The sequence below is a fragment of the Hermetia illucens genome, chromosome 2, assembly GCF_905115235.1.
Source record: "Hermetia illucens chromosome 2, iHerIll2.2.curated.20191125, whole genome shotgun sequence".
In the NCBI taxonomy this organism is placed as follows: Eukaryota; Metazoa; Arthropoda; class Insecta; order Diptera; family Stratiomyidae; genus Hermetia; species Hermetia illucens.
Genome location: NC_051850.1, coordinates 92,745,912 through 92,772,949, shown reverse-complemented (window position 1 = coordinate 92,772,949; position 27,038 = coordinate 92,745,912). Strand labels below are relative to the sequence as shown.

The following is a 27,038-nucleotide window of genomic DNA, read 5'->3' as shown; positions in this document are numbered from 1 at the left end:
TGGACGCCTCACACGCTGTCATTATCAGGTTTACCACTGAATTTATGACAGTGTCAGCTGTAACGCAGCCACCCTCGAAGCGCCCTGCAGCGCGACTCAATGATTACTCAGTAAGAATTCTTTTAGAACTCACCACCCGTCCACTAACGGTGGATACGATCAGAATTCGGTGATAATGATCGAATAGTTAATGGAATCAAAAGCTTTGAAGAAGTCAATATATGGTAGATTGTATGGATGTCGTTTATTGTATTCAGAAACCGACAGAGTTGGTGCATTTCAACAAATTGGTCAAAGTCGAGCGACCGTGTTGAAACCAATGCTGCTTTCACAATGAGGTGACCGAAACCAGACGAAAGGAGCACCGCACTTCGGGTATAGCACCAGTTCCATGGACATCATTTTCCTCAGCGTATGTTAAAAAAGCCGGAACAGGTGCTCTGGTAATTGATTCGTCATGGCCGGACTGAAAAGAAAAAAGGTAAGTGGAAGGTATGCAATCGGCACTATATTTAATTATGAATCACGATCATGATATACTAATATTACCTGGGAATTTCTCGCAAATATTCAAAAATGCTGAAGGAATACCTAAGCTCTTCAGGTGGAATGTTTCCACACAGTACCCTTGGTAGTCCAACAATTTCGAACACGAAGACTCCGCCAAACTACGCTGAGTACATTGGATACCGTGACTAGTTCATGACGACATTGTTCACTAAGTCTCCTCAATAATGAACTAAGTATTATACAATCGAATCAAAGGTTTTTTAAGTCTAATTCAGAATTTTACAAATAAATTCAGAATTTTCGAAACTAATTTCAGAAATTTCCAAACTAACAATTTCCAAATTTTCTGTTTCAGAATTCAGATTCAGATTTTCCCAGTTCTTTTTCAGATTTTCTATATCAACTTTCTACCACTGGTTCTTGGAGAAAAATCTGAGCAGTTCATCATCTTTCTATCATTATTTGTTTTAATGAGCTTCTTATTTGTTTTAATGCAATTTGCTGTTTTTTTAATGAGCTCTAGATATAAAATCGTGTGATTATGACTGAAATTAATTCTGCCGTTAACTAGAAAATCTTTAACGTCTACCGACAACCGACAGGACTTTCCAAGTATTAAGGAGTTTAAATTGTGGCGTTGCTTTTACTTTCTGACACTTACCCGGCCTAGAGGATCCCTTTGGGCCATTATATTCACAGACCGCTTCATTAAAGCAAATAATGGTAGAAAATTGATGGGCAGGCCAGATTTTTTCAAAGAATCGCAGCTCTATCCTTATCCAATAGTAAAAAGTTGCTATAGAACTTTATAGTAAACTATTGAAAAAAGATCTGAATTGGAAATGGACAAGTCTGAATTTGAAATGGAAAATTCTGAAACTGACTTGGAAAATTCTGAAACTGACTTGGAAAAATCTGAAATTGAAATCAAGCCTTAGGCAGGAGGCTCGAGGTAGAAACTACACATTTGGAATAAATGAAGAAAAAACGGTTGCTCACAGCATAAAGCAATTTGTAACAATATAACACTTTAGGAAATTGAACGTTACCATTCGAAAAAGGCTAAGATCTTGGAACTGTTCTGTTCATTCTAATTGATATTGGTTCTCATTTGTGTGATGGGGTTAGTGCACGTGGTACAGTTGTTGTAGAAATTTTCCGGCTTGGTGCCAAATCAATCGTAGAAGGCGGGGATCCGAATAATATCGCAATGGTACTTTATCAATTTCCTTTTGGTTGTTTGTTACTAGTTGTACATACATGGATTCGCTCCCACAGAAGTGCTGTGGAAACACAACAAACAATACTTTACGCTTTGACTCGGCGTCAAACCAGATGGTTCCTCTTTGGTTCAGCTTTTTCTTTCGAGTTTTACCTCCTGTGTATAGTCTCCCTCGCTTTAAATAAGGAACAAGTCGGAGACCGGAAGTTCTGCGCTGCAGGTACGGAAGGGTTTGTTGATTTTTAGATATTGTTGAAACAAAACCTCACTAAAATCAGTTCCCTGTCTGTCTGTCCGCTTGCTCGTCCGTCTGTCACGTGAGATTTATTTCGAAACGACTGGGGCTATCATCACGAAATTTAGTGAGAATATATGGTCGGTAAACCGCTACACTTGCGTTGCTTCATCTTAGGCAGGGTCTGCCCCGTTTTCTTTTTCTACCATAGATATTGCCCTTATAGACTTTCCGGGTGGGATCATCCTCATCCATACGGATTAAGTGACCCACCCACCGTATCCTATTGAGCCGGATTTTATCCACAACCTGACGGTCATGGTATCGCTCATAGATTTCGTCGTTAGCGGGGCTCTGATTGTGGTCACAAAATCAATCCGTGTCTTAAGAAGACCGTGGGATTAAGTCCACGAAACAGGTACTTACCTAAAACCCCCTAGAACTCACATGAGTTCACGGACCGAAATGAGCATATCCGCGATCGTTATGGGGTTGCGCCGTAGATGATGGTGACTCGTCATATCAGATTCGTGGGTGGATAGCTCATGTAAATCATGAGCGAACCTGCAATGATTGAAGTTTTTACTTTCCTTGGCAATATGGTCTTTCTTCTTACATCTTTTGCATTGGTAGAACGACCGATTAATGCGGTTGGTGCATCTCTTTGCGAAGTTTTCAACCATGAGGCGCTTAAACTAGGCCTTTGAGAGAGCAGACAATTCATCCAATTCGAGATTTCACCACCCCTACTAGCTTTTGCGCTGCCTCCACTGATTCCTTCAGACTTGTAATAGGTTCTTCACCCAGTTCTTCCAACGTAAATTGCTCTTTCAACGCAGTGTAAATTTCTCCTATGAATATCATTTCGTGGAGATCCTTGCACTGTATGTAGATGTCATATTTTTATATCAGCACGGTCACATTCTTCCCAAGTGAGTTGTTAACTTGGTTACAAAAGCCGCCAGTTTTGCTCAAGCAGGATTTTTTCAACTCAAACATGGGATCGGCTTTCTGGGTCTTTCGCATTTTGCTGACATGGAGAGAATTCTCCTCCTAAATCTTTTAAATTGGATTAGCTACTACTACTACTACTACAATTATCTCTGGGCGAATTCACACCTTCGATTTCTTCTTCGCCTTTTTGTGAATAAGCTTGATCCATCCACCATTTCCGGTTCCCTCAGCACTTCGGTTGCTAACAATTGCACTTGGGGGTCAGGCTTCTTCCTTTCTTCCTATTGTGCTTTTTTTCGCCTAAAGCGTCTGCTGTTTTCCTAAAGAATATTTTTCCCGCACACTTTTATTTGGTGGCAAGTCGATGGCACTACAATTAGGTGTCGCGTGAGTCGCCTGTGACATTGTTGGGAAGAGTGGTTTCAGTTTTTGCTTGGGTTCTCTTCCTCCTTCCTACTACCTATAATAGAGAAACCTAATGGCTCTCACCATGTTTTTGATAACGTGGTTCATGTTGTGCTTATCCTTAATGATCTCGGACAGCTCAACCAGTTTTACTCCAAGCCATTGGTGTTCTTGGCAAGGTCTTGCTTCACTTGAACAACACTTTCAATATTCATTATCCACGGCGGTAGGTTGGGTAGGGCTGACAACCCTACACGGAAAACAACTTGTTACGAAACCACAACAGGAGCCTCGGACAGGACGGATTTTAAAACGACGGACCCGGCAACGAACACGGAATAACGATTTGCGCATTTTCTCATGGAACGTACGCTCCCTGTACAGAGATGAAGCTGACGAGCAGCTAGCCGATACCCTGTCCCAATATAGGGCTGATATAACAGCGTTGCAAGAGATACGATGGACAGGGACCGGTTTCCTGGAGAAGAGCCACTACACCATATATTATAGCGGTCATCCAGTAAACCATGTGCTTGGAGTAGGTTTCTTAGTCAGCCAAAAAATGAAACCTGCTGTTATCGGCTTTGAAAACATAAGCGAACGGCTATGCACTCTGCGCTTGCGAGGCAAGTTTAGAAATATAAGCCTCATAAACGTTCACGCCCCTACAGAGGAGACTGCAGAGTCGGAGAAGGATACCTTCTACGAGGCAGTAGGACGAACCCTCGAAGCCTGTCCCAGATATGATATTAAAATCATACTTGGGGATTTTAACAGCCAAGTAGGGAAGGAGCCCGTATTCAGGCGATACGTTGGCTCCCATAGCTTACACGGAAAAACAAATGATAACGGACTGCGGACTATTCAATTAGCAGGGTCACACAAAATGGTTGTTGGAAGTACCTGGTTTGCGTGGAAAGCGGTCCACAAACATACGTGGGCCTTTCCAGACGGGACCACTTTCAACCAAATTGACCACGTGTTGATCGAACGCCGCCACCTCTCAGCCTTGATGAATGTCAGAACATATAGGGGGGCCAATATAGACTCGGATCACTATCTCGTTGGCATGGTGCTCCGAGCTCGAATAACAATACCACCTAGAATCCCCTCTGACAATCAGGTGAGAGTGAACACTGAAGCCATCCACAACACAACCCTCCGCGACACCTATAAGAGGGAAATGGATGCCGCAATAACCGCAGTCAATAGAGGACCTGGAGATGAAGCATCAACTAATGATCTTCACAACCACCTGAAGAACGTTATCATGGATACGGCCACAAATATACTTGGCCCCAGCCGCAAAAGGAGTCGGAACGGCTGGTTTGACGATGAATGTAAGCTAGCAACGGAACGGAAGAATGCCGCATACCGAGTAATGTTGCATTCTCAAAGAACGCGGGCACGCGCAGAGACTTATCACGAACTCCGTCGAGTGGAGAAGCGACTTCACAGACGGAAAAAGGAAGCCTGGCAGAACCAACAAGTCTATGAACTAGAAAAGTACAGGGAGCAACCGCACCAGGCGCAGTTTTACCAACAAGTCAGCAGGATGAAGCCTTACACACCTCGATGCTCATCCTGCCGAGACAAAAAGGGAAATCTGATTTCCGACAGAATGGGCATATTAGAGCGATGGGTTGAGTACTTTGATGAACTACTGAACAACCAGAACATCGGCGAATTGGAGGTCCCGCCAACTGAAGACGACGGACAAATACTGCCACCACCAAGTTTAGGAGAAACAGTCCGTGCAATTCATCGGCTAAAAAATCATAAGTCGCCAGGAGCCGATGGAATTACAGCCGAATTGGTTAAATATGGAGGCGACCAGTTACACCAAGTGGTTCACCAACTTGTGCTCAAGATATGGGACAGCGAATCATTGCCTGACGATTGGCAACGAGGCATTATCTGTCTCATACATAAAAAAGGAGATATCACACAGTGCAGCAATTATAGAGGTATCACGTTGCTGAGTACCATCTATAAGATATTCTCCACTATCTTGCTAGACCGGATAGCCCCATTCGCCCAGAACATCATTGGCCCATACCAAAGAGGTTTCACTCCAGGCAAATCAGCAACAGATCAGATTTTCTCTGTGCGGCAAGCGATGGAAAAACTGTTGGAATATGCACAACAGTTGCACCATCTGTTCATCGATTTTAAAGCCGCCTATGATAGCATAGCCAGGGTAAAACTGTACACGGCCATGAGAGAATTCGGTATCCCGACGAAATTAATAAGACTGACTAGGCTGACCCTGACCAATGTGCGAGGCCAGATAAAAGCAGCAGGATCACTCTCAAGACCATTCGACATCAACAACGGTCTACGACAAGGGGATGCGCTATCATGTGTCCTCTTTAACCTGGCCCTCGAGAAAGTGATCCGTGATGCTGATGTAAATGCAAGAGGTACGATCCTCTTCAAGTCCACCCAACTACTGGCCTATGCTGACGATATCGACATCATGTGAAGAACCACCCGAGACGTACAAACTGCCTTCATCCAGATCGAGCAGGCGGCGCGCGATCTTGGGCTGCACATCAATGAAGGCAAGACAAAATATATGGTGGCAACGTCAGCACCGAAGACGAATCAACCAACAACATCAAACCGCACTGGTCAAACACAAACACGAACAAGAATAAGGATAGGAGAATACAACTTTGAGACCGTTGACAATTTCTCCTATCTAGGGTCGAAAATCACAACCGATAAAAACTACGATGATGAAATCCGCGCACGGTTGTTGTCAGCCAACAGAGCCTATTTCAGCTTACAAAGACTATTCCGCTCGAAACGTCTCACCATAGGGTCAAAGCTCTTACTGTACAAGACTATGATCTTGCCAGTCCTCATGTATTCCTCGGAAACTTGGGTTCTTAGCAAGAAAAATTGCGAACTCTTGGTCGCGTTCGAGAGAAGAATCCTCCGAAGAATTTTTGGCCCCCTACATGAGGATGGACGATTCCGTAGCCTACACAATGACGAAATCTATGAGCGATACCATGACCGTCCGGTTGTGGATAAAATCCGGCTCAATAGGTTACGGTGGGCGGGTCACTTAATCCGTATGAATGAGGATGATCCCACCCGGAAAGTCTATAAGGGCAATACCTATGGTAGAAAAAGAAGACGAGGCAAACCCTGCCTAAGATGGAGCGATGGCGTGGGTCTGGACGCCAGACAGCTTTTAGGGATATCGAATTGGTGGACCTCGGCGCTAAACCGGGATGTCTGGAGTTCCTTATTAAGGCAGGCCTAGACCGGATACCGGTTGTTGCGCCGTTGATGATAATGATGATGATGATGATTATCGACGGCGGGGCGTCCGCTTGCTCAATACCAAAAGCCGCCTTTGCCTAGATTCTCGATCCTTAGACTATAACTTTACTCCTTCTCTCATCTTCCATGTTGGTTTTATTTCTGTGTATCTTTCCCAGAGCCATTTTGGTCCACATACCAGAGATGATCAACCACACATCAATAGGTGTGCTCCGATCCGCCACCGGCAGTCGTGCCTAACGGGAGATCTAGCAACTCCTTAGAGGGTGTCTGTCTGCCACATGCTTTTTTCTCAGAAACGATTATACCTGTTGACACGAAATCTGGTAGAAAGGTTGAAACTGGGAACCCACACGCATGCGTTAATTACACTGCTGCACGTAACACTTAATCAGGAGTCCCCGTACACCTAAAAGAGGGGTGCACATTTTTTCACCGAATATAGCCATGTAAGGTATCAAATGAAAGGCCCCAATTGCATATAACTGGGAGGAGTGCGAGGGTCCGAAAAAGGTCAGTTACCTGAAGGACCCATTATCAGAAACTACCAACCGAAAAGTCAGAAAGAAAATTGGTAGTCCGCGCACAATGTATCTAAGCCCTGAAATATTCTCCATATCAATACCCGGTTTAAAGAAATTTAATAATAGTATTTATTTTTATTATAAGTATATTTTTTAGAAATTGACTGGGAAGTTCTCTAGAATCATTAACCTTTGCATCAATATAGGCTATACTATAGAGCATGATAGTTCCAGCTTTGGTGGAAACACGTACATAATCACATAATAGAGCAAAGTTGTTATTTTTGTGCAAATTTGGTGCATTTTAAGACTTTAAAGTCAGAGTCATACTAAAGTGAATGGTTTGATAAAATAAATGAATAAGCGTTACGAGTTAGGTACAAATGGGACGAATGGCCACTTATATGCACTTATGTAAGGAATACACGGAACCGTTCATGCCTGAAGCGTCTAGCTTCCGTTTACGTTTACAGTGGTGTTACCCACTAAAAACCGTTATTGTCCTATAGTTCTGCGACGTGTGTGAGAAGCCCGATTATTAAAATTTCCCAGAATATGTAAAGTTATTATTATTTCCGCAAATCAGCCATATCATAATGTACCTCAGCCCTTTTGAAACATTATTCCACATACTTAGTTTCTCTTTAATCACTGGGCTTTCCTTTGGGGGATTATATATATATGTACAGTAGTGATGGCAGTGAAAATCGAAAAATGTTATTGCATTCATTATCTCAAGAAGTTCTCACCAAGTCTCATAACCATTGAAGCTTTAGGTCCGAAGTTATTGTTATTTAAAACGCGTTACCTCACAGCTCCCGCTTAGTTGTGTATAGACTTTCGAAACTTCGTGTTGTGTACGCTGCTTGTAGTTGGGCCTACAAGAGAAACTATATTGGCTTGTAGCCAGCATCAAATCGATGCTTGGAATCTGTAAAAAGAATACTGTATGACTGGAACCGACGACTCGACGTAAGTAAATAAATAAATTTTTAATATGAAAAACCCAAACTTGAAACTTACCTCAGAATTGTGTTTTTGTGAAAGTCCTTCGCGGTGGACACGATTACGGGAAAACCACTAAGCCAATCAACGCCAAATTTTTACCACTTATTTATTATGATAATAGCTAGTCGTTAACTTAAGGATTTTTGGTTTTGCTATATTTTTTTAAGTAAAAAAATTGAAAATTTAACAACTCGAAAAAGTAAACATTTTGTTAAAACCGTGGCGTGAACAATACGATATACTAATGGAATTTTGTGAAATTTTGATTTTGGATAAACTGTTATTGAGATTTCGTGTGGCAGCACTTTTTCTGCTTTTTCTGGGAATGACTTACGGTGGGCAAGCCATTCCCATCCGCTATTTTAAAATTGTTTTCTCAAAACTTTATTTTTTATAAATATCCCACAACATGTATCAATCGATGCTGCTGACATTTTTTTAATAAACAGTTACTAAGTTGTCGGAAAAAAATCAAGAAAATTGCAACAGTAAATAACCCCTTTAATCATTATAATATGAACGATCTCTTTGTCGCGGGATGTATCTAGGTAAAAACACAATTAGTAAAATGGATACTGAATTACAGTACGAAACACCTTCTTGACTTTGCTCCGCCTTTCAGCTCTTTCATACTTTAGTATATCTTCTTACCTTTAACTTACTAATGCTAAGTAAGAAGCTCAGCAACTGTTTGTCAGGAACGTTTATTGGAATGTAAAGTATCAAAGGTAAATCTGAGATGCAAAGATGTTTCGTGATGTGATTGTGGTCATCACAATCAATGAACCTGTTCTATTCATATATGTAGGAAAACGAATTGAAATAGACAAAAGTAAAACGACCTTTTGCGCCGAAATGAAATAATGCATGATACTTGGAACTACTGGGTTTCCTGGCGTCTGAGAAAACCGGTCGGTCAATAAAGACAGTGAATCACATTATCAAGCTACCAAGAATATTATCAAACGAGTCGTCTTGGAGAATTTACAAGTTGCTTTCAGTGTGAAGCCAGCTTCTCCGATCGAAAAATGTACGCAACGGGAATAGTGATTTTTGTAACTTTTATTCTATTCTGTGCGCGATTCAGTGATAGTGTCCATGATAGGAATCCAGTGCCATTTTCGAAGTTAGCAACATGTCAGGAGTTTGATATAGATTCGCATAAGTGTCTGCACTTTTTCCCCCTAGAAACGATCAAAAACTACCAGACGAAAGAATATAAGCTCCATTTGAAGTTCTATGTAATGGCTACCAATGATGCAAACATTGTGCTTACTAATGGATATGGCGAAGGAACTGTTCGGTATACAGCGGGCAAGTAGTACACGATTCAACTAAAAAATCCAGTTCTCGGAAACACTTTACTTTATCTGTGGTTTCCCAACGAAAAAATCGGGTCAGATAACCTTTTGACACCTACGCATTACATTACTAGATTGAAGATAACCAAGGCAACAGTTAAGATAGTCTTACAATGACATTATAACATTATTGTAAAATGACATATGCCTGTAATTGCGCCCAACCTGGGGTAGTGTCAGGATTGTGATTTTTTATCTTTGGCTATTCAGTTTTTAAGGGTTCTTTCTTCTTGTAACCAACATTTTATCAATTTAATGACGTTTCCAAGCTTTTTCTACACTAGTTATATTTATATTCAAGCATGATTGATGGATAGTCCAGTCATTAAAACTTTCAACTTCCGAATTCTTTCAGTCAGGACCGGGGGGTGTAAATTTTTGTTTTTCAAAATAACCACAGAAATCGATAAAATGGTCAATTCTAAACAAAAAGTGTTTAGTGAAAATTTTTCGTGCAGGTAGTAGTTTTCGAGTTATTCATGTTCAAAATGTAATTTTTTATCGAAAAAAACGTGTGTTTTTCAGCAGTTTTTCGCAAATAACTCGAAAACTATGCATTTCATGTAGAACTGATACTAAAGACTTTTCTTTAAATTACACACTGTGTATCCGCCAAATTTTCAGAATTTATTGCGAGGGCTTAAATACATTAAATTCTCAAGGGATTCGGCTTAGTTTCAATATATATGAGACAACCAGGTTTTGTTTTTATTGAGTCTATATTGCACCTATAAAAAATGTAAAGTTTCGTTCTTTTTGTAATTTAATATGGCTCGTTTCTTCTTAATAATATCTCTACATTAAATGTATGTTTCGAGTTGTTTGCGAAAAATCGTTAAAAAATACTGGGTTTTCAATGAAAAAACGACATATTTGAACATGAATAATGTGAAAGCTACTACTTGTAAAAAAATTTTCACTAAATATTTTTTGCTTATTGTCTACCACGTCTTTTTTTACCATAGATATTGCTTTCATTAACTTTCCGGATAATTCGCACCTGCTAAGTCGGATTTTATCCACAACCTAACCTTATGGTTTTTGTAAGCTGAGATAGACTTTAGGCTGCTAACAATTGGGCACGTTTTTCGTCGTCATAGCTATTATCGGTTGTGATATCCGATCTTAGTTAAAATTAATGATCAACGGTCTCAAAGTTGTATTCTCCCATCTTTATCGGTCTCAGTTGACTAGTCCAACCGTCGGGAAACACATTTTCCAGATTTTTCTCTTTGTTTCGACACGATGAGCACAGGGGTATATTTGGCTTCTTCCTCCTGGCTTCCGGTTGCTGTCTGCACTTCTCGGGTTCAACCCGTTGGTTCTCCCAGGATTCCTCGTTCCGTCTGTAAAGTTGCCTCTTTAATATTGCCGCATTGCCGGTTAAGCAGCATTCCGCCGGTAGCTCACAATCATCATCACCAGTCGTTCCGATTTTTTTTTAACAAGTATGTTTGTGGCATTATCAATAATAAAGTTCTTCAGGAAGCTGTAAAGATCATTTGTCGATACTTTATCTCCAGGACCTCCGTTGACTCGGTTATTGCCGCATGCATTTCCCCTTATAGGTGTTACGGAGTGCTGTGGATGGTTGCAGTGTTGACTTTCACCTGATTGTCAGATGAGATTCTAGGCGGTGTGTTGTTCGAGCCCGGAGCACCATGCCAACGAGATAGTGATCTAAGTCTATTTTGCCCTCTTCTATGCTCTTTCATTCATCTAAGGTGGGAGGTCATGGCTTTCGATTAACACGTGGTCAATCAGTTTGGAGAGTCTCAGGTTTGTCTGTGGATCTCGGACTTTTACATTGTACATATTATGAGAAAATGCGCCATTCGTTAATCCTTTTCGTTTGTCAGGTAGGTCGTTGTACATAAAGTGTGTCAGCTCGCGCTTGCACGTTGGCCATATTTGATTGTAAAACCACGCTTTCTAGCATCATTCAGTAGCCATGAAAGGGGATTCAGTGCCATAAAAACTAAAGAGGACTCAATGAGTACTCTTGGAAAATGTCTCTACATATGCGGATGGGTATTTAATAGAATCGATATCACAACAAAATATTTCGTTGGTGTCTAGTTGCCCGTCATACAACTACCAATTTAATAATGAATTGCTATTTTTAACCCTTTGATCGAACTGTTCCTCGGAGAGAATGTTGTTGGCCTCTAAGTTTGCATTGATCCTCTGATAACAAACGTTATGAATTTGCTGAGGGTTGGTAAACTAGTAATTGTTCTGGTGTAGGCGGGATTCTGCACTGCGTCCTTTTTAGGGATAACGTAGATAATTTCCGAAGTGCGGAAGTTTGATATCCCTACGACTGACTAATTACTCGATTTTTGTACCAGAAATTGTATACTCACTCCAGAAAAAGGACTCCTGAAATTCTTCGAGCTGTTTATAGGTCGTTGAACCTCCTCTTCGATAACATTCACAAAATTCATGCTCATTATAGTGGCATGGCTGTTGCTTTCGGCGGTAATCCACTTAGCTCACGCATATTCCACTCCAATATTTTTTTAGTTTCGTACCGGAAACTACATTGTATAGACGCTTGGGATTCCTTCGTTTAGTGATTTGAAAAATTTGAACATATTTGGAATGACTTTCGCCGTATCGTCGCAATCGACTGCATACAACAGAAAGCTTTTACGTGACTGTGCTCAAAATTTCAATTACTCCCTAGGAATGGCATTATCTGGTATGGCGCCTGGTCTATGTAAGGTGTCAATTCCCGAAAATTTTATATTTTGAAATTCGACCTGAAGCTGAGCGGGGACTTTATTTGGATGGTGAAGTACTGAACCCGCAGTGCGGCGCAATGTTGTTGGATGGTGAAGCACTGAAACTATTGCTCGCAGTGCGGCGCAATGCTGTTGTTCACCAGTTTCAGTGATATCATTCCTCAGATCACTCGGCTACCATCATCACCCTTAGCTGCAATCCTGACGCCTTTATGGAAGCCGAGAAACTAACTAATCCGGAAACCAAAGCGAGCAAGTTTCAAAAATTTGTTAACAGTACCTTTTGCCCAAACATCAAGCTTAAATCAAACGAAGACATCGATAATTCCATACTTTTCTTGGCGGACACCACCTGTGCAGAATCAGTCACACTGGCTCCCCACGCTGCTCCAAATAGATCCCTAGTGCCCCCAGGAATTCTATCCTGTATTTGTAGCGCTTCAAATGTAAAGCACAACATGAATGGCAAAAGTATCGATCCCCAAAACCAAAAAAAAAAAAATACTCTTTGAGGCCACCCTGCATCTCAAAAAAGAAGTTTGTAACGGAAAAATCACTAAAGTTCAGAGATTTATACCTTCGTTTGACCATACAGCTGCCTGCAACTACCCGATCTGAAAAGTTAATAACAGTATGAAGAATACTGGGTTACCAGAAACACCACTCGAAGATGACCAAGGCCATTGGATTGCTGACCCAGCTGATAAGGCTGTAACCTCTACTAAATCCCTGGAAGAAACATATAAATTTAATGCCGGCACCTCATCGAACACCGAACCGCTGACTCCAATAGCCTAGAGAGGAAGACCAAGAAAACTCAAATTCATCCTCAAGGCTTTGAACGCTAACATCGTGGATCTGCCATGTCCATGACCCGGTGAGAGAGCAAACAGATGTTATCAGCGTGTTGGCAGCATGAAGAGTGTCACCGATAACAAGAAGAAATAATACCGGTAACAGGATACAACTTTGGCGGACTCCAGTTTGGACCTCAAAATCCTCGGAGATTTTACCTTGGTGCGGTACCTCGGCCATTATATGTCATTCTGATATTAGCTATTAGTTTCTTCGGAATTCCCCTCCTAAGTAGAGCACTCCAGATATACTCCACGTTCACGATATCGAAATCTTTTTCGAAATCCCTGAAAACCAGGACCAGCAAAGTTCTAAATTCCGGCCACTGTTCCAAAATGATCCGTAGTGTGTTTCTGTGGTGAAGGCAGGAGGATTCAGAGCGGAAGCCAGCCTGCTCACTATCGATCTAGCCTTCGAGATGTTCTTTGATGCTTTCCAGGATTATTTTGCGACGGTAGGATTCCCAACATTTCCGCACAAGTGGAAGCAGCACATCTGCAGTAACTGCAGGTGCAGCGATAAATAATTCTGCGGGAAAAACGTCAAGCGCAGCGGCTTTACTCCGTTTGAGTGCATTGATGGCCGAAATGATTTCTCTTATGCTTGGAGGAACAGTCCGTATTCGCATGTTACGGTGACTAGCCATTTCAGCCATAAGAGGAAGAGCTTCACCGGATGTGATACGGTTCAGAACCCTGGGGAAGTGTTTACTCCGCCTCTTTAGTTGTCTATCATCGTGAATGTGGAGGAGACTGTTGACGTCCTTCACAGCACCATCGAAAGATTTGCGACTTCATTCAAGCTCTTTCGTGATGCGGTATACAGTTCTGAAATCATTCCTTTCTGTGGCATCTTCGGCTTCCCTGACCAGCGCAATAGCAAATTCTCTCTTGTCACGGCGTACACTACGATGAACTTTCCGAGATTTCGCTCGGTGTCAGAGCTTGAGCGCCTGACACCCTCCATCACTTGCAACGGTCATTAGAGTCTTCCATGCCTTCCGTTCACCGATCCGCTTCCATGACTCCGCAGTTAGCCTGATCCTATGACACCCCCTCAGGACGTGACGGGCGACCTGTGTAGCATCCGAAATAAGAGCACTTTTGATGGCGGTCCAATGCTCCTCGATATTCTCAGACGGCTCACTTAGTAGATGTGCCCCTCGATCAGCAAGGTAACCCTCATACTGTCGAGCAACAGCTGGGTCGTGTAAGCGGTCGATGCTGAACTTAGGGGGACGTGGCTCCCCGGCCCTGCAATAAGTGGTGGATGTAACACGCAAGCGAACGTAAGTGACTATCAGGTGGTGATCTCTTTCGAGGCGGATGTCAGCGCGTCTCTTCTTACGCACATCCAGCCGGCAAATCTAAAGTCTACTGCTGATCGCGAAGTGGTCGAAATGATTGCCCGTACGGCGTCGATCGTCGATCAGTTGAAACCCAACTGACCTTATGACAGGCTCTGTGCTCGAACAATGTGCCCTCCAATGACGAGGCGGTGGAAGTTGCAGAAATCCACGAATCTGCCACCATTACCGTTACGGTCACAAAGACTGTTCTTCCCCATCACATGCCCGCGCAAGGTGTTGTGAGATCCACCTTGGCATTCAGATCACAATGTCACCTTTAGGAAGCCTCGCATGAGCCGTGTTTTATTACTCATAGAAAGCATCTTTCTCCACTATATCCGACGTCTCCGTTCATTGTGACGCTCCTTAACCTGGACCGAAGCCTTGCAGTTAGAAGCCTGTCGGAAATCAGTTCCCAGGTCAAGAGAGTGAATTACGTGTTCGGACCGAGCGGGAAGGTTTTTTAAAGGCAACACAAGATTTATAACACGCTATAAACTTTATTAGAAACGAAAATTGAATTATACGTAACTTATCCACGAAAATGTATTTAAGAGGCTGGTCCACGAGAGGTTACATTGATTTTGTGTGATTGATGATATTATTGGTTCGTTCGTATAAGAAAATTGCATCCTATCGGGAACATATGCGGAATTGTTTGATACCGTTTAATTAAAAACAGAACTCATTTTGGGAAGCGGAAGCGGACTTAAGGGCAAGTTTTTCATGAAATATTTCAGTATATCCTACAAGCTGATCTATCTTCGTTAAAAGTTTTAAACTTTGAAAGTTAATCTTAACATTACCGGTTATGGGTGCGTCGAGTGAACGTAACTTTTCTACACTAAAACAAATTTTATAGCGGAAGAAAAAGACAGGTTTAAAGGGTTAGGGTTATAATTGATTGGAAAATGTATGTTACAAGCGTATCTTTCACGCGAAAATTTTTATAACGAGATTATGGAAACTTATATAGAGAATTCAATTAAAATCGGAATCGTATTTTTTTTTAATACGTTCTCTTTCTGCAAGACTTTGTAGTCTTCCAAACTGTGCATCTAAGTATATATGTAAACGAAGAATTTGTTGTTTCTTTTTAGTAGATATTTATTAATTGAACCATTATTCTATTATGTACATTTTTCATTGGGTATTTTACACACATAGTAGTATGTGTGCATTTCATGTTATTAGCTATGTATAAATTCTAGAAAAAGGCGGTTACCATACTAAAACTATTTATCTATATATACTTTTTATATCTTTCGTATGAGAACACATGGGCTGAACTCTATAAATTAAGGCGCCCTTTATTCCAACAGGAGGTTTCTGAACTGGAAGTTTTATTATTCTTTCAATTACTGCAAGTTTGTCGAAGATGTTCAGTGTTACTTGACTTCTTTCTGTGGAGGAAGAGGATCGTTGCCTCCCTGAGAAGAATATATGGATAAGTCCCGCCTCTTTTGCAATTCCAGCATACAGGCTGGGAGCTCCCATTATTTCCTAAGGCTTAGATAAGATCTGCATAAAGCAAGATCGAGCTAACAACCCTCAGGATAAGTAGTCGACAGATTTTCCAATATTCTGACAGGGAAATATTTACTCGAGATAATTTTGTTGCTATACTTCTCATGGCGTGGTTTGTAGTTTCTAGGCAATCATGACTCCTAGGTATTTGAGTATTGTTTGCGAATATCGTGGAGGTTCTATTTCTTGGTTTCGATTCTAACTATCTCAGTTTTGTACTCTGCGTGCACGAGATCAACTTTTTATAGCCAAGAACTCAAGAACAAGAAGTCAATGAGGAGGAAGCTTTGAAGTCAAAATGCTGTTCTACATTATGAGAGGACCCCACTGTTCTTATGATAGGTTTTATGTTCGCGGTCCGAATCATAACACAACAACCCCTCTAGAAGGGATTGTATAACAACACGCACCAGATAGTTGGGAGTATATAATTTGGCGAACTTTCAAATAATTTGATCTATTTTGCAGAATTGAAGATTCCTTGCCATCGCACAAGATTTATTGGCCTCCATTGCTACCTCCGCACTTTTCGTTATTATATTTATCATGTAGACATCGACTTCGCTTTTCGGAATTCGACCTGCCTATCTGAGAGACTACCCCCCAATTCTACTGTAAATGACCTATTGGAATAGTTGCCAGTAGGGGGAACAATCGCGCAGAAGTTAATTCTACTTTGATGTGGGGAATACCTCTTCAATCAAGCACGTACTTGTACTGTTTTAGCCGACATTATGAATTGATTTTTAAGAATACACTCAGAGTATTTTCGCTTATTGTAAAAGGAGATTAAAAGGGATTTGTGGGTACCAAAACGTCGACGATGTCTTAAATAGGGACTCACATCGCGTCTATGGCCTTTTGAAAGTCTCGCAGAAACCACCAACCTTTCTCTTCTATTTCTATCCGCTGTTCACTCAGATGGTGTAGTTCGAAAAGCAGAGACTCAACTTTGGATTTCGTGAAAGTCCCATCCGGTTTTCTAAGACAGGTAATCACTGTGCATAACCTTGGAGTCTCTTTTTCACCTTTCAGTTCCCCTTGCACCAGAAATATAGAAGGGCATTCCTACAACTTTGTTAACCTCGCTGCCAGTAGACATGGAGAAGTTTTGGTATGCTCCTAGTTACTTTTACAAATCCTTGTAGACATAATGCAGTGCAGAATTTCTTGCGTCCAGTATAGGTCTAATTGGATTACCGCTTATTTGCACGCGATTTCTCTGGATATTACCACACCTAATAGTGCAGCATCGCCAAAAAGTTTCGTCTTCTTTCACATTAGCTTCCGCTGCTGTAGGTTGGGAGCCTCCGCCAATGAAATGAAGAGCACACAGATTTATTCTCTTATTGTGGGCGCTTTGGAAAGGTGTGTATGTGTGTTTAAGGCGGGGAGGGGCAAAGTTTTTGAACACTCAGACCTTAGAGGTCCGTTGTAGTCGATTCCCCCGTATAACGGAATATTCTGGATTCGTTTATGCATCGCAGGATTTGCGCTACTGGATGTGATGCTACCCGAGGCAGTTGTAGCACATCAGCACCAAAAATCTGATGTCTGATGGGTCCATGGGCGGGGCACTCACATAGAAAATGTTCCGTTGATCTCGCATTCTCATTAGAGAGATGGACATGTATCATATTATCTTGGATAACTCCTATTCTGAACATATGCCCAGCTAATGAATTATGACCGGTCACGGTGCCTACCATATTTCTGCAAGTTTTCCTGCTTTTCGACTGAATAAATTTTGCAGTACATTTGTTTGGTTCTAACAGGAAAAGTTTGATGTATTTAGCAGCATTAGCCAATGTTTCTGACACTCTAATTGATGGTTCCGGTCTAGGTATGGAGAAACCCTCTTTTGCTAAAGTATCCGCGATTTTATTTCCCTCTACGCCACAATGACAGAGTAGTTACACCGTATTGAATCTAGAAACAAAGTTCAATCGATTTCTACATTCCTGAACAATTTTTGAAGTAATCAAAGGACTACACAATGCCCTCATTCAGCTCGATTATCGCTACAGGTTGCGATGCACCTTTCCTTTATTTGCTCCTCAATCATCCAGGTTGCCGCCCCTAGGATCGCATACACTTCAGCCTGAAAAATCTAAATCTAATCTAATCATAGCAACATATATCCACAATACTACCTGAGGCCTAAGCTCGTTAAAATTTTATTCCAAAGAAGCTTTTTGTCTAGAATAACTACTAGAAGTGAAATCTTCGGAGAGTTAAAGGGTTGTACCTCTCCTCTCTCCCGCCATGAATGAACCATTCAGTTTCCCCTTTTTTATAAATAATACCATTGTGGTTTTAATTGAATTTACCGAAAGTCCATGCCTGAGGCACAAACTGTCAATCAAATTAACGGCGCGTTGTGCATTTCTACATAACGTTCAGAGATCTCAACAAAGAACTAGCACAGCCACATCTTCCGCATAAGTTTGAACGTGTATTGGCAGATTTTGTAGTTTGCATAGTAGTGAGTCGATCGAAATACTTCACAGAAGTGGTGATAGCACACTTCCTTGAGGGAAGCCTTTCTTCGCTTTCGTTGTTAGGTAGCGATCGATACCCAACACACAACATTCTCTTCGTTAATATACCATATATCCACTTAATTAAAGTATCACTAAACCATTCTCTTTGCCGGCATCACATAGCATCTGGAAGGGCGTAGAGTTAAACGCCTCTTTCAATGTCCACAAACACTCCATCGCGCATTGGCCTTTCAGAGTTGCGTTTTCTATCTTTATAATAATAATAATAATCGTTAGCGCAACAATCCATTTGGATCAGGGCCTTGAAGTGTGCTGAGCATTTCATGCAATACCGTAACGGTACACTACAGTACACTGTAGAGACAATGTGGTCAGTAAGGCGCTCGCCCGAGATTATTACCCTGATTCGACTCAGGTACTCATTCACAGCTGAGTCGACTGGTGCCCGACGTCAAATCACGATACAAATTCCACTCTTTATAACCAAAGAGTAAAGAGCAGACTCACTGGAATTTCAACGTAGGTAGGCATGTTGGTTGCCATTTAGTGGGTGCGACCAGTCTCCAGACATTTCAACGAAAATGATATTAAGCTGATTTGTCTGAAGTTCTGGATTTGAATAGTCATCTTTCCTAGAATTAGGTATGAAGATTACCTTAACCTTCTGCCAAGAGGGAAGCACGTAGCAAGAGCAAGCAAAAGCACCTAGAAAGAGAGGAAAACATTCGCGAAAAATAGTTCTTAGAAGTAGCTCTAAGTGCTCTATACGCACGTTTAGCATTGCTAGATAGATGCCATCCATGCCAGATGCTTTGAATTATTGAAAGGAATGTATAGCGACTCTCGCTTTTTCATTTATAACAAACGCTTTCGCTGCATCCCAATTGCGCCAATTCTCTTTTTCCCAGTTTTGTTCTCCCGCCTGGTGTACTTCCAAGAGAGCCTGTATAGACTGAACTCTGAAGCTCGTTAAAGTTCCATCCGCACACTCGTTTCGAACGTTTCACAAGCCTCTTATATTCACGCTATGAGTTCCGGTAGTTTAACCAGTGTTGTTGCTTTTGCAAGCAATATTTAGAAGTCTGTCTTGATTTCCTGAGTCTTTGCAGTTCTCCACCATGGAACCCTTTCACCGCTTTGGCCTCGGGAAATAGTATAAGCCTTTTCAAAGCATTCTTAAAGTGTGCGATTCAGAGTTTTCAATTGATCTTCTATCGTCAAATGAGTCCTTGGTTGCGAGAGAACTGTACTTTGTTGTCAAGAAGTTCATTGCACCTTGTTCAATCCGTGCTCCTAGGATCCCGCCTTTGTATTACAGAATGGTCGCCTACAATAGACTAAATTCTCAGTAACCGTGATCTGAGAGTCAGACTCCTTCTAGCACTCGCAAATCTCTAATCAACTCTAACAACTTCGAAGTGCAGACTGTTAGGTCAATTACTTTACTTCTTCTTGGCCCCACGAACATAGGGGCGCATCCTACGTCATCAGACCAGCTGAAGTGATAAAATCAAACAGCTTCTCTCCTCTAGGATTGCATTTGTTACCACTCCAATAAATATGCAGAACATTCGCATTACAACCTATTGAGAGTTCTAGGCCACTTGATTCTACACTACCAGATCCCTTAGCTCTTCCGTTGGCGGAGGATCTAAAAAATCATAGGGTAAGCAGAGGCAATTATAATGTTTTTCCTCTTGCCATTAACCTGGTATTGTAAGTTGACCGTGATCCGGGCACCGGACAGAATTGCCCCAGCATGATTGCCTCTAACAATTTTGACAACAGGACATACGCCCCCGGTCTCGAGGATTTCTAATAGAAGAAAACCCTAGCTCTCTTTACTGATCCAATATCACAGATTTTGCTGAAACGAACCCATGTCTCTTGTACCAGAATTATATCATATAATGAGGGTCCCGCAGTTTTGCCAGCTTTGCTAGTCGATAAGAACAAGTTTTGGCATGCTGCAGGTTAATTTATGCTTCTATACGTGAGTGAAGTATGATATAAAAAGCGCCGCTAACTGAGAAATCTGCTGCATCCAGTGTGAATGTCACCGGAGTTACTAGCTTGTCCGCATCTTCTGCCGAAAGTTACGCTTTCTGCGTCCGATATCTTTGGATATCGCCACACTTGGTGGTGGAAAAACGCCCATCTCCTCATTCTCAAAAAACTTGGCCTTCTTTCGTAGCGCCTTCCGGTATCGCCGACTGGGAAGCCTCCCAGGTTCATAGAATTAGACCAGTTGCTTCCACATCACCAGCTCCCTTTCTTCGCTTTTCCTGGTAGGGGCGAAGGAGAAGGTTCTGACAGGCAAGTCTGTAGCCCCTTCTCCTTTGTGGTTGAAGTTTCCTTCTGCCGAGCCTTGTGTGTATGAGACTCCTTGAAGACATTTTAATCACATATTTCGGGATTTCGTTCACGGTTGTTTTTTACTTTGGATGCCCTTATGTGCTCTTCCACCTTACTAGTGTCCTATTTCATTCACTCTCGTATTCGTAAGCTCGTTGAATCTTGAAGATAGTTGGTTCGATATTGAGAATTGAAGCTTCGACCCTTTCGTAGCTGAATTGCCGTGCTTCCTGTTTCTGACTTTTTGAAATTTGCAACTCATAGTAGTATATTTATTATTTTGATAAAATGCTCAACAATTTAAGTAAAAGAATGTCCACTCACTAAAACCAAATATTTATATTCATGTTTCTTCCACTTTCAGTGATTGCAGGCGGAGGGAATACGTATTCCTGGCTAAGAAACACAAGTGACACGACATTGGGATTGGAGAGTCATCTAACTGACATTCTCTCCCCACTTTGGCCCACGCCTATTGTAGTTCGACAAAAAACAAGTAAATTCCAAGAATACATTTTTACGCCTCTAAATATTCAAAAGGATAAATTCTAGATGGACTTTTGGATGTTTCAATCCCCGGTGTAGCAGAACCTCTCCTGCTGGCCGATGCGTCCGACTTAACGGAAGTTAAATCCTTTTGCCTTTATGCATGGAGAAACAAAAGTAGATGGTTCTATAACTGCACTGAATCAGAAGGTAAATGCAGGTCCTTTGATATTAGCAAATTGATCAATTTTTATTTCGCAGATATTCTTCTGGACAAAAATACGGATTGCAACAGCAGGCGAGGACAATGCCAGTTATTTGTCGGATTTGAAAATTGAATCTAGAGAGAACATGAAATATCAAATTATATTTAGAATTAAAAGACTATTTTTCCTGTCAACGCCGTTTTTAATTGTTAATATTTTCGAAAAGAGTCAAAAAATATATTGAATAATTATCGGCAATTTGGTAGCAAATAATAGTAACCGCGAACATATTTATTTTTTCACGGCAAGTAATACCCGAGTAGGATTTATCACCAAACTTTTCAGTAACTTAGCTCCATGCTATTATTATAATAACTTCTATTCAATGGATATTACAAAACCGTTGGGTCTGCAACCGTTTCGTGTGGGAATGAGAAACCACACATGGGTCGACTAAAACAAAACTGATTTGTAATTAGTTTCCAACTAGTCATGTGAAACGCGCTTGCCGGTGCTGCTACGAATGCCTACACTTAATATTTCTCTCTATGTAAGGATGGCGCTAATATTCTCTTGGAAGTAATATGCGGTACTGTAAGTAGTCAATCAAATCTTCTTCATCAGAACTGTCATAGAATCGAATTCTGTGATAAATAAGCAAATAGTCTCATACACTTCCGAAGCTGAAAATAAACATTTTGAACCATCGTTCTAAATTTTTAATAAACAATTATTAACGGAATGCTAATGGCGTACTTAATAATTTGTTACATCTTAATTGATGTTCACCTCCTTATTGATTTTCACATCTTAATTTTTTTCCTTCTTCAGCCTTTGTCCCGTTCACAAGTGGGGTCGGCTCGTCGTGATCGGTTTCGCCATTTAGCTCTATCGAATCCCTGATCTGGGTGCAATCTCGAGGTTTTCAAATCCCCATCTAGCGTATCAAGCCACCGTTGTTTAGGTCTGCCTTTTGGTCGTTTACCATCGACTTCGATGTTCAGACCAATCTTGGCAAGTGAATTCTCGTTGGCACGAATTGCGTGACCATACCATCGAAGACGCCTCTCTCGCAGTTTTTCCACGATCGGTGCAACCCCATAACGATCCTCATTTCGGATGTGATCTAAACGTGTGGCGCCACTAGTCCAACGCAACATCTTCGTTTCCATTGCCGCAAGACTCCGTTCATTGTCTTTTATAATTGGCCAACACTCAGAACCATAGAGAGCGACTGGACGGACGACATTGCGGTAAATTTTAGATTTGAGACGTTCGTTGATACGTCGATCACAAAGAACCAGTTGTGGAACGCCACTTCATCCAGGTTGCGTTAATGCGTGAAGCAATTTCATAACGCAGTTCTCCATTGGCTGATAATGTTGACCCGAGGTATTTAAATCGCTCAGTTCTGGGCAGATCACTGCCGCTGACAGTGATTGTGCCTGGTTCATGGGGATCGGTAGTCAAAAATTCAGTTCAGGAAAACATCATCTGGATAAAGCAGTGTGCAGGGCGCTGGACGTTGGATATCCCGTGTGACGGAGTCCATAACAAGAACAAAGAGCAGTGCTGAGAGGGCGCTTCCTTGATGAACACCAACAGAGACACGAAGCAGTTTTGATACACCCGCCATACTTCGAACTTTACTTTTCCGATCGTGGTAGAGCAATTGAACCCAGCGCACGAGTGTTGTCATAAAGCATACCAGATGAGTACGTGTGGTACACGGTCAAACGCTTTCTCCAGATACACAAAGGCAATGTAAAGAGGGCGATGTTTCTCACGGTGTTTTTCCATGGGTAACCGCAAAGCGTGTATTGTGTCAGTAGTTCCACAGTTCTTGACAAATCCGGCTTGATTCACAGTTATTTCAACGATTTCGCGAATACGATTATCAAGAATGCGTTCAAAAATCTTCATGGTATGGAAAAGTAACCGGATCGGACGATAATTTGAACATTCTGCTGGGCTACCTTTCTTTTTCCATATTGGAACAGTGGTACTTTCTTGCCAGTCAGATGGTGTTCTTTCTTCCTGAATAACCCGGTTAAAGAATTCACTGAGCCATAGTGTTGGGTCCCAGCTCTTTGCCTTACAGAGCTCAGATGTGATGTCGTCAGGTCCTGTGGCTTTCCCTGATTTCATTTCTTTTATTGCCTCCTCGGCTTCAGTTGCGCTGACAGGTACAGCTGGTCCAAAATATCGGCAATGATGGTGGAAGTGGAGGATGAGCAAATTCTTCAGTGATCATGAAAGTTAAAGATGTACTAAAGTCGCTCGATAATTATTTTGCTTCTGAACCACCCAGCGCGATTTTAAAGACATGGTAAAGAAATGTTAATAGCGTATATTTCGGCCGCTTTCTTTGCTTCACGGTTGGCATTCTAATAAATTTGCCAATTAGCAGGCGTTTTATCGCCGAGAAATTTGTGGGAGAGGCGTTTCTTTTCACGGACCTTCATTTCAACATCATCATTCCAAAGCCAAGTATCTCGGTTGGTGTACCACTTACCCGGCTTGGTGAGGGTTGCAGAGGCCGCTTTGTGGATCGTGTCTTTCATTTGGTTCCATGATTCTTCCACATTCGTAACGGTCGCCAATCGTATGAGTGAGATCGTTTCTTCTTTCTTCTCACCAAATCGCCACCATTTAATGCGTCGCGGGCCAGTGCGTTTCTCACGCTCTTTTATCGGTGGCTTAATTCGCAGGACGGCAATCAACGGCCGATGTTGAGGTGGTCTCATAGGGAACGACTTTGCAATCAGTTACAGTGGTAAAATGTTGGCGTCTTATGAGAATATAGTCGATTTGCGTTTTACTGTTCCCACTATAAAATGTAGTATGTACAAGGTCATGGGTGTCCGCAAAATCGATTATACGCTCGCCACCCTCATTGCGTGCTCCGAACCCCTTTCCCCCATGGCACTTGTTACCGTCTGCCTTTTCACCCACATCACCATTAAGGTCGCCCGCAATGATTATATAATCGTCAGCAGGCACGTGACAAGTCTTTTCATCGAGAAGTTGCCAGAAAGCATCTTTCTCGGCATCAGGTCGACCTGTCTGTGGTGCGTACGCTGTGAAGAAGTGAATAGTGCGGTGAAGAAGTGAATAGTGCGATCAGCTGATATAATTGTGAGCTTCATCAGCCGATCATCAAATCGTTTGACTTCTTTAATGGCATCACGGAAACCCTCTGAGATGGCAACGCCAACACCATATTGAGTGTGTGGGTTACCAAAATAGAGAAGTTTATAGCCATTTTTACCGCGTTCGCGTTTAATGTCGCTGCTTTTGGCACCAGACCAACGGGTTTTTTGCAGAGCACAGATATCAATGCGCCTTTTCCGAAGGGCTCTTGCGAGTTCCTCGGTCTTTCCAGTTAGAGTACCAACATTTAGCGTGCAGACACGTATTTGTTTTATTCGTTGTGTTCGGACTAACTTGCTTACGTCCTGACGCCGTCCATGCGTCAAGAACCCTTGCCCATTTTTCGACAGGACCGGGGCCCGGCCTGCCGCGCCGACTGAGGTGGACGCCCTAGCATTTCTCCGAGGCTTGTGACTCCATTCGATCATCATGTTTGACATGACATGACATTGTATGCATTTTCTTGGTCGACCTGTCGCGGGGCCTGTCACCAAGAGAGATCAGGTAGGATATAGCACAGTAGAATAACTCCAACTATACTCTATTTATCTTTTTCCCTGATCTTATCATTTTATTTTTGTTTTACTGAGGATAGTACAGAGTACGTTGCCTCAAACCCTCCTCCTTTACCTGGGCTTGGGACCAGTATACTATGTTAATAGCATGGCGGAGTTCGATTTTCACATCTTAATTGATTTTCATATAAACAATATGATTCAGAGTAGAAGATGATGGATAGAAATGATTCAATGGAAAATGTAAACAGATTAGAAAGTACATATATAAGGGAATAAAGCTTCAGAGGAGCGCGTCGTCCGTCGTTATTGTACAATTTTTTTTTCAAATTAATGGAAAGTTGTCAAGATAAGTGAAGTTTTTATCTAATTTAAATTGAAGAAATTTTCAGTGAGCATAATTGGCGCAGTTGGTAGGATATGTCAAGTGCTACTTGTAAAAAGTTGTCACATGTGAGCGACAAAGTTCTGTGAAAAACGTTAAAGTGTTACTTGTGCATATTGGCACTCAAATTTTAACTCTTTATGACACATTCGCAAGATAAGTTTTCATTAGTAGAATTTAAATTAAGTGTACGAACGAGTGCATTTTTAAATTCGCGGAAAACGTAATAATTTAAGGATGTGAATTCCGATTAAGGATTCTTTTCGTTAAAAACCAAACAAACTTGTATTGGCAACTGAAAAGTGCTGATTCTCAGCGAGATCTCCTATCATTAACACCAAATTGAGTATTACCCTGGATTCTGTGAAACACGCATCACACATACCAACATTCGATGGTAGTAGGGACTAGATGAAGAGCTTACCGGATATGGTGGACGTGATAGTACCAATATTGCAGCAATACAACAATCAATCTCAGAACATCATTTGCAATATCATCAAGAGTAGAATCACCGGGAAAGCTAAACTTATTCTGGATGCCAGTCCTCATATCATCAAATGGGAAGATATTAAAAAAATATTATATGCCAAATTTTTCAGACCAGAGAAACAGTACACAATTATTGAATGAATTAAGGAGTACTGAGTTCAGGGGTTCTGTATTATATTTTATCAACATAATACAAAAACGGTTAACCAATCTAAATTTAAAGGTAGAGCAAGAGCAAAGTCCCCATTATCAGCAGATAATTAGAGATAATCAACTTATTGCACTAGACATTATGAAAAGTAATATTCCAGAACCTTGTCGAACAATACTATTCTGTAGAAATCCTGATGCAATGGAAAAGGCAATTTTCGTATTAACAGAAACGGGTCATCTGTACCACAAAAGAGATAATAAATTTAATAAAAGACAAAACAAATATACTAATTAGGCCGAACTAAACCAAAATAATCAAAATCAACAAAATTCAAATTTACAAAACAAAAGGTGCGAAAACCAAAAATTTCAGAATCAAAAGGAAAATTTTCGAAATCCATTCTATCAGAATCAGAATTATACAAACCAATTTTTTTTCCGAAATCAGAATCAATTCTTCCAAATGACTCAGTTCAAAAATGTGTTAACTAATTCGGTCGCCCCAACTCATGGAAATAGATGAATCCATGCAAATGGTACACAAAAAAATTTTCCAGAATCTGCCTCGGAAACCACCAATCCCACAATTTGCCGTATATCCGAATAAATTCTTGCGGTGTTCCCTTGAGATTTCTTATAGATACCGGAGCAGCAATCAGTTTAATAGATACAGATCTTTGCCACCCAAGTCTCAGAGTTCCTAATAGTAATTGTAACTCTCAATTCCAGTACACTGTGCAAATAAAACCTTTCAAGGAATTAGGGGGAAACCAAAAAATTAAATTCGTTGGTTCCT

At 41.4% G+C, this 27,038-nt stretch overlaps 2 protein-coding genes across 6 annotated transcripts; one reads left to right on the top strand and one right to left on the bottom strand.

The window, feature by feature from the left end:
* Window positions 1-247: 247 nt before the first annotated feature.
* LOC119649573 lies at window positions 248-9,105 on the bottom strand. Of its 5 annotated transcripts, XR_005249155.1 has the most exons (4): window positions 8,998-9,105; window positions 8,807-8,942; window positions 8,486-8,699; window positions 8,179-8,276 (listed from the first exon to the last, which is right to left on the bottom strand). XR_005249155.1 is itself a non-coding variant. In XM_038051776.1 (3 exons), exons 1-3 carry the CDS (start codon window positions 9,022-9,024, stop codon window positions 329-331), a joined length of 306 nt encoding a protein of 101 aa, XP_037907704.1. In that variant the 5' UTR covers window positions 9,025-9,058; the 3' UTR covers window positions 248-328. The 5 variants fall into 5 exon arrangements, 2 of the variants coding, with proteins under 2 accessions (XP_037907704.1, XP_037907706.1); XM_038051776.1 differs by lacking the exons at window positions 8,179-8,276; window positions 8,486-8,699 and adding an exon at window positions 248-466 and having other exon boundaries at window positions 8,807-8,947; window positions 8,998-9,058; XM_038051778.1 differs by having other exon boundaries at window positions 8,177-8,699; window positions 8,807-8,947; window positions 8,998-9,058.
* Window positions 9,035-21,738, top strand: LOC119649572. The gene is made up of 4 exons (XM_038051775.1): window positions 9,035-9,469; window positions 21,217-21,348; window positions 21,405-21,548; window positions 21,600-21,738. The coding sequence occupies exons 1-4, from the start codon at window positions 9,184-9,186 to the stop codon at window positions 21,674-21,676; spliced, it is 639 nt and encodes a 212-aa protein (XP_037907703.1). The 5' UTR covers window positions 9,035-9,183; the 3' UTR covers window positions 21,677-21,738.
* Window positions 21,739-27,038: the final 5,300 nt, after the last annotated feature.

Excerpts from the sequence above, each read along its gene's own strand:
- LOC119649573 (XM_038051776.1), bottom strand. The coding sequence starts at position 9,024 with ATGCATTATTTCATTTCGGCGCAAAAG. Across the intron at positions 8,948-8,997 it reads ATTTCATTTCGGCGCAAAAG|AACAGGTTCATTGATTGTGA; the intron begins GTCGTTTTACTT and ends ATATATGAATAG. Across the intron at positions 467-8,806 it reads TTAGCATTAGTAAGTTAAAG|TCCGGCCATGACGAATCAAT; the intron begins GTAAGAAGATAT and ends TTTTCTTTTCAG.
- LOC119649572 (XM_038051775.1), top strand. The coding sequence starts at position 9,184 with ATGTACGCAACGGGAATAGTGATTTTTGTAACTTTTATTCTATTCTGT. Across the intron at positions 21,349-21,404 it reads TGTAGTTCGACAAAAAACAA|ATGGACTTTTGGATGTTTCA; the intron begins GTAAATTCCAAG and ends GATAAATTCTAG. Across the intron at positions 21,549-21,599 it reads TAACTGCACTGAATCAGAAG|ATATTCTTCTGGACAAAAAT; the intron begins GTAAATGCAGGT and ends TTTATTTCGCAG.